Here is a 14,166-nt window from a genome sequence, read left to right on the forward strand (position 1 = left end):
CTTATCCTTGGTTGGCTGGCTGGCATGCAGGCCTCACAGTCAATGTTCCTGGCTGGCACGCCACTTTTCCACCATTAGCTTTGACCATTGACTTGCATTGTGTAACTATGGCAAGCCTCCACTATAACCCCACATCCCTATTATTCTGAATTTCATATATTATACTTTTCGTTTATCAAAGCCCTACAAAGTAACAGACATGAGGCAAACAAATATTAAATATTTATTTTCAATAACAATGTACATTTTATAATTCACAACTTGGGTTTGACTTTAAACTATAAAAATCTGGAAAAAACTGTACACCATTTTTCATATATATGTATATATAATGTAATAGCATAAAAATGTAAAAGTCTGCTGCCAGTTGACTTAGAGATACAACACATGTACCAGTCACCAAGACAGCTCTAGCAAACCACATTATTAAACCTTGGTACGTAAGCTAAGTAAGGTCACCAGAATAAATATATCCGCATGCTCAGCAGGTGTGATGATATAAGGCATGCCTTTAAAAATGGCCAAATACATTTCTCTGTCAAACATTTGAAATAGAAGCAAGGTTAGATGTCCTCCCAAATAAATAGACATATTAATAAACTGTTATCATAACAATAGAACAAAATCAATATGGAATTAAAATGCCCTGTTAATGAAAGAGTTAATTGTATTCTGTGGTCTTTTGCTGATATTAGAAAGATCATAGTGTGTTGGCTTTATAGTGTTACAGAGTATTCTGCCTAGATGTTACTCCCAGCAGGCTGGCATGAAGATATTCAGTTATTCAAAAATTAGACTTCAATAAACAGCTGTTGGTGTTTTCTTTAATATTTTCTGGTTGCAAATTTTACCTCAGAATCTGGTACGGGTACACATTGGCAAACATGTTTACAAACTGACAGTCAAAAAATGATTACAGTACCGCTGTAAATATCTCTCGGCAGGTTTTGGTTGTTCCAGGGCTACCTTGTAACAGAGACAGATATGTCTAAGCCCTGAGCCGCACACACAGTGGACATTCTGATCGTACAAACTCAACTCTATTAGGAACAAAAAAAAAGCAGCTACTCCTTCAAGAAAATGTGATACAGCCCAACTTTATGGTTAGTTACGTAAGAATAAGGATCGTCAATATTTAAAACATGTTTGTCTGTGGCTACCCTTCTCCCCTCTTTTTTTTGTCTTCCTTTTCTTGAATGGTGCTTCTGTATTTTGTTCTTACTAATAAAGTTACATTTGTATTTTACCATAATTTCCACTATTCGCATTTGTGTATCAAAGTCAGGACACACTTTACTTTTGTAATAAAGGGATAAGTAACATGAAACGGGACAAAATATAACCATGACTACAAAAGTTTAGGTAAAAAGTCACATGAGGACTCCGATCCAGAGTCCCATACAAAAACTTCCAGCAGCAAATATGGTGGGGCAGGTTTGGAAGATATTCATGATAATCAATATTGGACAAAAAAAAAGTAGTTTTCTGTTCAAATTGTTACAATCCCCATGAGGTCTTGAGAGCTTTGCTGGTGAGTGGTTAACTATAAAAATCCTAGGAGGGAGTGTGCAGATGTGGGACTAATCTTTTCGTACTCTTCTTTTACGCAAAGATTTCTTCAGACCATCTCCAGAACTTGCACCTTCATCAGCTTCTTTCATCTATGAAATGGGGGAGGGAGGTGGAGGAAAGATTTGTAGTTGGATAAAACAAGAATAAACCCCTATATATAAAAATGCATGTTACAAACTGAAAATGCTTATTTTGTAGGGTTTTTGTTTAATTTTCTTTGATACATTTTTGAAGATGTGAAACTACTCCCTATTTAAAAAGAAAAAAAGAGAAACATTTTTAAATTACGTATAACCAATGGAGAATTATTCGTCACAAATGACCAATGTTTCATCATTGCTGACTGAATACTATACTATACATAGAAATGCTGTGCGAGAACGTAATGAGTCCTGTGTGGATGGTCAGTGTTGTAATTTAGTAAAAAAAATATATAACTAATTAAACACAAGTCAATGGCAATATTGTTTGGAAGGCTCAGATAATTGTGTTATGTACATTATGAAAATATGAGTCTGCATAGTGCAATATGCATGAGTAATATAACTCCCACATTCCCTTTCTCTTCTCTTGAAAGGACAACTCCACACTGACGTGCTTCCTTTTTTAACCCAGTTTCTGAAAATGCAGCACTTTTATAATTAAATTATGGAGCACCAACCTGACTGTCTGGCTGTCAATCAGACAGTCAGGGAGGTTTGCTTCCTGCTTCTGTTAGCTCCGCTGCTAACGGAACTTAACTACTTGAGCGAGACAGCCTTCTACACCACAGACATCAGACCAGCTTTTTCAGGAACTCCAGCACCTCCAAAGATCTCACATCAGATGCGCACACACCTGCGAGCACACTGATAGTCTCTTCCAGGGAAAAGGGTGGGGTGGGGTGGGGGGCTTGCAAAGTAGGAACTGCAGGTTTTGCAAGCTCTTTTGAAAGCATGAAAAATGCATGCATGTGTTCATTGGGAGAATATCTAATAAACAGTGACTTGTTTTATGAAAAAAAATCAGTCTGGAGTGGTCCTTTAATATCACCATGAACATTCTTTGCAACTCCAATACATGCAAATTCCTCTCTATAACGTAGTCTTTTAGTCTCACTCTTCATCCCTCACACTGGTGATGTTTCATCTTTAAACTGAGAATTTGTCAAACCATCATTTGTCTCCAAATCCTGGCCATATACATCTTCAAAACACACCTACCTAACAACCAGTGATACCTAAATACGTGCCTATGATTCCCGCAACATATTCCTTAACTGATCTCACTCAACTCCAAACTGATTCATTACAACCTAATAAATAATGCTGATGTCAGACTTGACTTTCTGACCTCCACTCTTCCCCCACTTCACCCTCTATCAGTCCCCACCTTAGATCCCTATATGTTTTATGGTTTGATTTACAATACTAGCCCTTACCAAAGTTCTAAGAGTGCACCAATCTACATAAACTCATTAAAACACAAGTATGTGTCTTGGCCCCTCACCTCAGCTGAAGACTTGCACCCTCTGTTTACACCGTCATAGCTAACTTTTTAGGTAGACATAGTAACGAATCAATTAACTTCTCTACCTTGCCTTGTCTTCACTAATCCCAGCTTCTCCTTCTACTCTAATAAAAATCATATAAAATATGTACAGACTAACAACGTTTTTTACTAAAGTGTAATTTTTTTTATTTTATTTTTTTATTCAAAGAAAACTTTCAATATATGACAACAACCAATTGGAAAAATATTTGGAGTTTGGCTATTCTATTTTAAATTCACTTTGAATTTCTAACTGTTCACACTTACCCTTTTCTAGCAATTCATTTTTATTTTAAACATGATGCACTTTATTGCCACCTCTGGTGTAATTTCACCCCACCTAGGTTGTAATCTAATTTTACCACGCACGTAAATGTAATAATGACATAACTAGAAAGCACGGGGCTCCGGTGCGAAAATTGCCCTGGGCCATCACCGATACATTGCTCCCCCACGCATGCAGGCAAACAGATACACATGCAGACACACACACAGACACATTTACATACAAACACATACAGACACATATACATACATACAAACACACAGACACCAATACATACATACAAACACAGACACACAGACATACAGACACACAGCCAGACATTCACACACACATACATACATACAAACACACTGAACAAAATTATAAACGCAACACAGGTGTGGCATACCAAGATGCTGATTAGACAGCATGATTATTGCACAGGTGTGCCTTTGATTGGCCACAATAAAAGGCCACTCTAAAATGTGCAGTTTTACTGTATTGGGGAGGTCAAGCAGGGATCGAAAACCAGTCAGTATCTGGTGTGACCACTATTTGCCTCACGCAGTGCAACACATCTCCTTCGCAAAGAGTTGATCAGGTTGCTGATTGTGGCCTGTGGAATGTTGGGCCACTCCTCTTCAATGGCTGTGCAAAGTTGCTGAATATTGGCAGGACCTGTAACACGCTGTCGTATACGCCAATCCAGAGCATCCCAAACATGTTCATTGGGTGACATGTCCGGTGAGTATGCTGGCAATGCAAGAACTGGGATGTTTTCAGCTTCCAGGAATTGTGTACAGAACCTTGCGCTATGGGGCCGTGCATTATCATGCTGCAACATGAGGTGATGGTCGTGGATGAATGGCACAACAATGGGCCTCAGGATCTCATCACGGTATCTCTGTGCATTCAAAATGCCATCAATAAAATGCATCTGTGTTCATTGTCCATACGCCTGCCCATACCATAACCCCAGCTCCACCATGGGCCACTCGAACCACAACGTTCTTTGGTTATGCAAACCGATTGCTGCAGCAGCTGTCCGGGTGGCTAGTCTCAGATGATCTTGGAGGTGAAGATGCTGGATGTGGTTACATGTGGTCTGTGCTTGTGAGGCCGGTTGGATGTACTGACAAATTCTCTGAAACGCCTTTGGAGATGGCTTATGGTAGAGAAATGAACAGTCAATTCACGGGCAACAGCTCTGGTGGACATTCCTGCAGTCAGCTTGCCAATTGCACGCTCCCTCAAACTTGCGACATCTGTGGTATTGTGTTGTGTGATAAAACTGCACATTTTAGAGCAGTCTTTTATTGTGGCCAGCCTAAGGCACACCTGTGCAATAATAATGCTGTCTAATCAGCATCTTGATAAGCCACACCTGTAAGGTGGATGTATTATCTCGGCAAAGGAGAAGTGCTCACTAACACAGATTTAGACAGATTTGTGAACAATATTTGAGAAAAATAGGCCTTTTGTGTACATAGAAAAAGTCTTAGATCTGTTGCGTTTATAATTTTGTTCAGTGTACATACACATACATACAAACAAACACACATACAAAATATTTTAGTTTCCCTCCTGTTTCCTACCTTTTAAGTGCAGGAGGGTGACTTTCCCTGGGGTCCAGTGGCCCACCGGAGAAGTCTCTTCCTCCCAGCTCTGATGTCATCACAGGGGGCCCGTTCACTATGTTAAAGTGCCACAGAGCTGACTGGACCCCCTGGAAATGAATTTCCATCGGATGGCTCTAACAGCTGCGACCCCTGCCACCCGCGGTACTTTCAGTATGTAAGTCAAACTTACTTCCTCATCCGAAGACTGGTTTTCTATAGCACTATCCTGTTCGTCCTCTTGACTGACTTCGCCTTCTTCTTCGCTCTCTTCATCTTCTTCAAATCCTGATTAAATACAAATAAATACAATAAATACCTGTAATCACAAGTTATTTTTAAAGGTTCTAAGCATATTAATAAATTAGCATGGTAAATGAGGAATGAAATGTAACTAAACCACTCAATTTATTTATTTTTCTGGGAAAAACTACCATTTTCCTAACCACATCTTAAATAATAGGCCTTTTTGAGGTGTTAATGAATATGCTAAATATTGTGCTACATGCAATGGTATTCAGTAATCCATGGAATTATTATTGCGTGTGTTTTAGTTTTATGTAAATAGTGGTCTCCAGTTAAAACATTCTAGGTGTAGGAACTCTTACCTTGAAATACGTAAGAATTAAAGGGGGCATTCATAGGACTTGCTTACATTTATGTATTCCTTATTACTAGTGAAAATCAGGCATGTGCTCAATTAAGAACTGTTCTGCATTTTTAGTCCATCGCTAAGACACTTTCTTATGCAAATTACCTATATCTAATGGAAGAAATAGCTCTATAATTGTAAATATTTCTCTCACCTTCCTCTGTCATTACTTTTCCAGTTTCCTCTTCATAAGTCTCAGCATTCTCCCTTGTATCTTTCTTTAGCTCAAATTCTTTTTCACTGGGATCCAAGAAATCATCCATTTTGAAATCTATGTCTTCCATGTCCTCCTCTTCGATTTTCTGTACAAATATGAGTTATGGTAAATCCTTCAGTTACTTAAAAAGTTCCACGGTATGATACATGCACATTTTAATGCAAACAAATATTTGAAAGGTTATTAAGGGATAATATTCAAGAATTCCTTGAGAGGAACATGGTTATCAGCAAAAATCAGCACGGTTTTATGAAGCACAGGTCGTGTCAAACTAACTTGATTGCATTCTACGAAGAAGTAAGTAGAAGTATAGATCAGGGTTTTGCAGTGGATGTGATCTATTTGGATCTTGCCAAGGCATTTGATACAGTTCCACACAGAAGATTAGTGTTCAAACTCAAGGAAATCGGTCTAGATGAAAATGCTTGTTCTTGGGTAGAACTCAAGGAAATCGGTCTAGATGAAAATGCTTGTTCTTGGGTAGAACATTGGCTTAACCCCTTAAGGACACATGACATGTGTGACATGTCATGATTCCCTTTTATTCCAGAAGTTTGGTCCTTAAGGGGTTAAAAACAGAGTACAAAGAGTTGTCGTTAATGGTAAATTTTCAAGCTGGACAGATGTGGCAAGTGGTGTCCCTCAGGGGTCTGTTCTGGGACCCCTTCTATTTAACATGTTTATAAATGATCTTGAAGACAGCATTGAAAGTCATGTTTCAGTGTTTGCAGATGACACAAAACTTTGTAAAATAATACAATGTGAGCAAGATATTACTTTGCTGCAGAGGGATTTAGATAGACTGGAGGACTGGACACTTAGATGGCAGATGAAATTTAATGTTGAAAAATGCAAAGTTATGCACTTTGGCGTAAAGAATACACAAGCAACGTATACCCTTAACGGAAGCGAATTAGGGATAACAACACACGAAAAGGACTTGGGAATTGTTATAGACAACAAACTATGCAACAATGTGCAATGTCAATCAGCAGTGGCCAAGGTCAGTAGGGTATTGTCATGCATGAAAAAGGGCATTCATTCTCGGGACGAGAATATCATTTTGCCTCTTTATAAATCACTGGTAAGACCAGACATTGAATATGCTGTGCAATTTTGGGCACCTGTTCTAAAGAAGGATATTATGGCACTAGAAAAAGTGCAGAGGCGGGCTACAAAATTAATAAAAGGAATGGAACATATCAGCTATGAAGAAAGGTTAACAAATTTAAACCTATTTAGTTTAGAAAAACGTCGCCTGAGAGGGGATATGATAACATTATACAAATATATTCGGGGCCAATACAAACCATTGTGTGGAAATCTATTCACAAACCGGACTTTACATAGGACACAAGGCCATGCGTTTAGACTGGAAGAAAGAAGATTTTGTCTAAGGCAAAGGAAAGGTTTTTTTTACTGTAAGAACAATCAGGATGTGGAATTCTCTGCCTGAAGAAGTGGTTTTATCAGAGTCCATACAGATGTTCAAACAGCTACTAGATGCATACTTGCAAAAACAGAATATTCAAGGATATAATCTTTCAATGTAGGGTAATAACTGCTTGATCCAAGGATAAATCTGACTGCCATTCTGGGGTCAAGAAGGATTTTTTTTCCTAGCTTGTTGCAAAATTGTGCTTCAAACAAGCCACCTAAATGGTGAGTTTAACACTATTTTGACTATTAACTTTGGTTAACAGAACATCCACACCAGATGTTGAGGTTTCCTGATAGTAAATCAAATTATATATCACTGCTATACTCAAAATGATGTCTGTACCTAAATACCACCATTCTAAAAAGCTGCTAGCACATCTCTATAAATACTACAAGTATTTGTTTAAAGCCCACATTAGTCAGTGGAGTTTTCATATGTGGATTCATGTAACTCCTGGCAATGGTAGCATAACTGTAGTTTTATGTGTCTCTTTGGCCATTGTATAACCTTGTACTGCCCTTTTACCGAATAGAAATGTGGGGCTTAAGACCCATTGAAATGTAGAGCCATCTCTGCTACACAATGCAAGCGCAAGGCATAAAGCATACCCTAAATTAGTAGTTACAAAGTTCTTGCTTAATAATAGAGGAAAAAAGTACCATCCATTTCCTCTTTTAATAGAGGAAAAAAGTACCATCCATTCTCTTTGTTAAAGGGACACTATAGTCAGCAGAACAACTTAAGCTTGAAGGACCACTATAGTGCCAGGAGAACAAACTCTTTTTCCGGGGCCTATAGTGCCCTGAGGGTGCCCCCACACTCAGGGTCCCACTCCCATGGCACTGAGGGGGGAGGAAGGGGTTACTCCTTTACCTCTTTTCCAGCGCCGGGCTCTCTCCCAAGAGCCGCACGCTTATTCGGTCACTGTGAAAATCACAGTGAGAAGCGCGGAAGCGCCTCTAGCGGCTGTCAATGAGACAGCCACTAGAGGCTGGATTAACCCATAGGTAAACATAGCAGTTTCTCTGAAACTGCTATGTTTACAGCAGAAAGGGTTAAACCTAGCTGGACCTGGCACCCAGACCACTTCATTAAGCTGAAGTGGTCTGGGTGCCTATAGTTGTCCTTTAATGAAGTGTTTTTTGTGTATAGATCATGCCCCTACAGTCTCACTGCTAAATTATCTGTCATTTAGGAGTTAAATCACTTTGTTTATGCAGCCCTAGTCACACCTCATTGCATGTGACTTGCACAGCCTTCCTAAACACTTCCTGTAAAGAGTCATCTAATGATTACACGCCTCTTTTTGCAAATACGGTTTAATTTAGAATTTCCTGTCTCCTGCTCTGTTAATAGCTTGCCAGACCCTGCAGGAGCCTCCTGTGTGTGATTAAAGTTCAATTTACAGAACAGGAACTAAACATTTTTAAAGTAAGTTACATCTGATTGAAAATGAAACCATTTTGTTTTCATGCAGGCTGTGTCAATCACAGTCAGGGGAGGTGTGGCTAGGGCTGCACAAATAGAAACAAATCTGATTTAACTCCTAAATAGCAGTGAATTAAGTAGCAAGACTGCATAGGCATGATATATACACTAAAACTGCTTTATTAAGCTAAAGTTGTTTTGGTGACTAAAGAGTCCCTTTAAATATATGTTATGGTCAGCAGAAACACGTTGTCTATAACTTTAAAGCATGAAAAACCAGTAACAAATAAACTCTCCTTACCTTTCTGGGCCAGCAGAATAGTACTAATAAGCCCACAGGCAGAGCAGCCGTCAAAACATAGAGAACCCAGAGCCACGGTCTCTCTTCTGCAGCAGTCAGGAGCTGGTTCAACATACCTGGCTGGTTAAACAAGAAGTAATTCAGCATCTATCACGGAGAGATGATCTACAATTCAATAATCACAGCTAACCTGCCTTCAATTTATATGCTAGAAAAAAAAAACAACTGAACTGGTATTTTTCAAAGCTATAGAATTTAAACCCATCTCAGTTGTGCTTATACACCTAGAGCAAATTACAAATCTGTCATTGTATATGCCTCAAGATGCAAAGTATAAACCCACTGTGGATGGACAGGGGAAACACTGTAATGTATTACCGGTTCTTGGAATATCTGGGCTTACCATATTTACAAAGGAGCAAATGATAACGGAGAAGTCAAATACAAGCCAAACTCAGAGGGAACCAGAGATCAGATAAGCAAAAGACAAAGCCAGCTCAAGGATACCAGAAATAAGAAAGGTCAAGGAAAGCCAAGTTACATACTGGCAAACCAAACGAATGTGCTATTGGGACCAGAGTTTTACCACAACAAGGCAAAAAGCTCTGCATCATTCCTGCTCACAGAAAACATGCACGTACAGTTCTGAAGGAATGAAGCACAATTTTCCACGTCATCGTTTTAAAGCATTGTAGGGATAGAAGGATGCGGGTACGGAGTGTTCAGTATCAGAAATTACACTAGGATGGGCGTACATCATCAGACTGCTTGGTGCAAAAGTGATGCATGCTCTGCAATGTGTTAACTTACATCCAGCTAACTTTACAGTATCTTCCTGTACTGGGAGTAATGAAAACCATAAATCAATCTTTTAAGTTTGATCAAATCAATTTTGCTACAGAGTATCCTGGAACAAGACTATTCAGGTAAATGATGTAACCTTGCAATACTAGCCCTTTTTTAATTTTGTCGTTTTGCTTAGTAGATCACTGCATAAATTAAATATATTGGCTCAGTAAGTAGCACTGCAAGCAGTGAATTTGCAGTGATTGACTGATTCCACTTTACATTTTGACAGGATAGTAATTTTAGCGGGCTCATACAAGGAAAAACATTTGAGGAGTAATGAATGTATGGGAGTATCTACTGTCTATCTTCTGAAGTATGAATATTCTCAGGAGCCCCACCAGAATCTATGTACGCATTAAGTTGAGGATTAAGGAAGACAAACGCCCCAGTTTTAAGATTATATAAAAATAAAAATAATTACTCCAAACTTTTGCCATGTCCTCCTAATGAAAATCCCTATGTTATCCATCATCTTGATCCTACCTCATTAGCACTAGCTACCAGTTTCTTCAGACCCCAGCTATCTGATGCCCAGCGATCGGCCACCTCCTTGTCGGAACAGATGATGAAATTGTCAAAGTAGATGTCAGAAGTCATCGACCATAACTCTAGGCCAATTGCGCTAAAAGGCGACATTTTAAATGGATTCAGATCTTCAAAATAATGTGGGTTTGGTATTTTTCGTGGTTTCCAGATGCCCTATAGAATACAAAAAAAAAAAAAGATGTGTTCTAGTTAAAACAGAGATAAGAGAAATACAGATCCGTGATCTTTATACATTTTTTCCCATTGCTGATCTTATGGAAAGGCATTAAACTACAAAATGTTTTGAACTTTATTAGCAAGATAAAATGCGCAGACACATTGTATATTGGAGCCCATAAATACTGACACTAGCTGAGAACACTGAGCTGAGAACCTGCTGCATAGTTTTTTCCCTTTGGAGTAGAGGTAGAGTTGCCAGAGATATATATATATATATATATATATATATCAATTCCTCATGCTGTCATGCATGAAGGGAGACACCTGGTTGTCTATCATTTTCATACCCTACCCTCAATAAAATACTGTTGGATAAGCTTTTAAAATTATTTTATACTTTTGGATAAACTTTTAAAATATTTATATATTTCGAAAACCTGAAAAAAATGTTTTTATTATTTTATTTTATTGTTTTTAAATTTTTTGAGGATGAAATTTATTCATAACATATTTGAGACATACATAGCGCTTAACTTGACATAATCATTTATAATTATAGAATAATAAGCCCAACAGGACAATTTTATTCATAACATCTAGTGTAAAACTAAAATACAACTAAAATGGGAAAATACTTTGTTCATGTGTATTTGAACAGAATCTGCTGGATGTTTTTTTAATTCACATTCCCAAAATTCCTTCAGGATGTAAATTCTCGGAGTGAATATGCTTAAAAAGCAGCACACAGTAAATACTGTTCCCTGACGAAAACCAGGTCTTTTTATTCCAAAAAGTATTGTAGCCTTCTAACATGCCCTGCTGTGTACCAGAATTATCACCTGACTTCATGCCTTCCTGGCTGCTATTCAGCAGCCCTTTGAAAACTGAACAGTGTAGGCTCAAGCACAATGTGGGATGTGTTAGTGCTTGGCATTTACATGTACTGATCAAAGCGCAGACGAGCAATACACTTCTCTGTCAGGTGGGAACCAGAGCAGGAGTGGATAGAAAGATAAATAAAGCTTTACCTATACAATATAATGCAAAACAAAGCAAGCCTATCTGTACAAATTGTCAGGAGTGAAGGGTTTAAATTATTTCTATGATTTGGATGAACAGCAGCAAATTAAATCATATTTTTGTGCAGGTGAAATGACCTGGTAATTGGGATTTTCAATCAATGGAGGCTTCCATTTTCCTCTGTATTCCGGGTTATCAATCATTGGTTGTTGCCACTCTCCACATCCAGGAGCAGACTCGCATTTAGGGTTGGGAATAAATGGTGCCTCCCATTCTCCATCCATGTCATCGTTCCTGCCAAAAACAAGATGTTACATTTGACACTTGAGCAGGATCTTTCTCACCTTTTTCTTTTCTTCATATCAAACCTGTTTTGTCACATGTGATTGTTTACTGTACAAAACTATGAGATATGTTGTTGAATACAATAGGCTTCCACTTTATATTGGAGTGGAGTTTATTTTAATGGAGGAGGGCAGCAGCTTAAAGGATTACTATAGGGTCAGGAACACAAACATGTATTCCTGACCCTATAGTGTTAAAACCACCATCTAGCCCCCTGCGCCCCTCATGCCTCCATAAATATAGCAAAATCTTACTGTATCCAAGCCTGAAGCTGTAGCTCTGCATGTTTGCCTCAAAAATACAAGCAGTCTGCTGACATCATCAGAAGTGGTAGCCTGATCCAATCAAAATGCTTCCCCATAGGATTGGCTGAGACTGACAAGGAGGCAGATCAGGGGCAGAGCCAGCATGATTCAAACACAGCCCTGGCCAATCAGCATCTCCTCAGAGATGAATTGAATCAATGAATCTCTATGAGGAAAGTTCAGTGTCTGCATGCAGAGGGAGGAGACACTGAATGTTTGGATGCATTTTAGGCAGCCATGACCCAGGAAGTATCTCTCACAGCCATCTGAGGAGTGGCCAGTGAAGTTATCACTAGGCTGTAATTTAAACACTGCATTTTCTCTGAAAAGTCAGTGTTTACAGCAAAAAGCCTGAAGGTAATGCTTCTACTCACCAGAACAAATTCAATAAGCTGTAGTTGTTCTGGTGACTATAGTGTCCCTTTAATACTTATTAATAAGGACTACTTTGAAATCTATGCTGACGTATAGATGCACAGCTTCCACTCGCTCATCCACTCCAATTACCTTTTTCATGCTTACGATTCTGCATGGTACAGAGGCAGAGTTGATGCTAACATCTATTGTTTGTGTTCTTTTTTCCTTATTAATTATTATGTTTATCTGAGACCTTTAGCAGTTTTGTTGAACACTGATTATCAGTCTATATGTCTCTCCATCATTTGGTTTATATACCTACTTTACTTTTTTTTTTAACATAAAAAATGAATACAACAAAGTGATTATGAAAATAAAGAAAATAAACAATTCTAGCCTGTAGGGTGTGTGTTTTATAAATGTTCTCCCTTTAAAAAAAAATGTCTGATTTAACAAAGATAAATTATTGCTGCATTTTATGTATGTCACAGAGATACCCACTAAAGTGTTTTACTAACTACTTTTGTTGCAATTTCAGAAACTCTTCCAAACGTTTTCACCATTTCCCTCCCTGTATGGTTGGGCTAATAGTAGGTCATTGATTTAATCCTAAAACGCATTTAGAGAAGATAAAAAAAACTCCACATGGCAAGGACTTTAAATAATTAAATCACAAATAAACATGCAGCTGAAAGAGTCATTGATATTAGATTAATTGCATATTGAGCCGTATGTGCCAGTTATAAATAGAAGTGACTTTTGGTATTTTAAAATGTAAGTTTATACAGCTACATGAAAAAAGGTTGGTGTTAAAACTGCAGGTGTATTGTTCAGGGAAACAGTTGAATTATTCAGTGTTTTAAGGGGAATAGTCTCACGGAGAATTTCAGCATTTTTCACATAATGAAATCTAGCATGTGCAAAATGGAACAGTGGTCATATGTCGTCAACACTGAGAGTCAGACATTTCACAGGACAGGTGCTAAACAAAGGATGGCTAATAGGTAAATCACCAGTTTAAAGGGCAGCACTGCACCTGGGAGTTGTATATCTACAGCAGTTGGTAAAGCATTTCCTGCCAGCTTTGCGCTGTGTACCACAAAATTACAGTTCAATCTGTGTCAGTGATTTTTTTTACAAAGTGGTTGCTGGTACAGATAATTCCAGTCCCATGTCGACATTTAGAATGATGTGAGGGCACCCTTTTTCCTTGAGACATTTAGAATGATGTGAGGGCACCCTTTTTCCTTGAGACATTTAGAATGATGTGAGGGAACCCTCTAGAGACGTTTTTTTGCGACTGTCCTGGCATGTCGTGTAGAATTAAAGGGATTCTATAGTGTTATGAATACAAATATGTATTCCTAACATTGTAGAGCCCTCTGGTTACCCCCTCAGGCAGCTAAAGGGTTGCAAAAACCCTTCAGTCACTTACCTGATTCCAGCGCCAATGTCCATCGGCGCTCGGTCGGCGCATGTGTTGCGAACGTATTAGGCCCTCCCAATAGGAATGCACTGCATCAATGCTTTCTTATGGGGATTTTACCGAATCTGGATGTCCTC

At 38.5% G+C, this 14,166-nt stretch overlaps 1 protein-coding gene across 2 annotated transcripts in view; it reads right to left on the bottom strand.

Annotated features, from left to right (window-relative positions):
- Positions 1–210: 210 nt before the first annotated feature.
- The window catches only part of CLGN (calmegin), a 54,968-nt gene continuing 41,012 nt past the window's right edge, over positions 211–14,166 (bottom strand). For both annotated transcript variants that reach the window (XM_063458450.1, XM_063458451.1), the window contains exons 10-15: positions 11,734–11,890; positions 10,355–10,570; positions 9,023–9,142; positions 5,790–5,937; positions 5,177–5,271; positions 211–1,661 (exon numbers count right to left, since the gene is read on the bottom strand). In XM_063458450.1, coding sequence (XP_063314520.1) covers positions 1,581–1,661; positions 5,177–5,271; positions 5,790–5,937; positions 9,023–9,142; positions 10,355–10,570; positions 11,734–11,890 — 817 coding nt within the window. In that variant the 3' untranslated portion in view covers positions 211–1,580. The remainder of the gene's footprint in view (positions 1,662–5,176; positions 5,272–5,789; positions 5,938–9,022; positions 9,143–10,354; positions 10,571–11,733; positions 11,891–14,166) is intronic.

The sequence above is a fragment of the Pelobates fuscus genome, chromosome 6 (genome assembly GCF_036172605.1).
Source record: "Pelobates fuscus isolate aPelFus1 chromosome 6, aPelFus1.pri, whole genome shotgun sequence".
NCBI classification, from domain to species: Eukaryota; Metazoa; Chordata; class Amphibia; order Anura; family Pelobatidae; genus Pelobates; species Pelobates fuscus.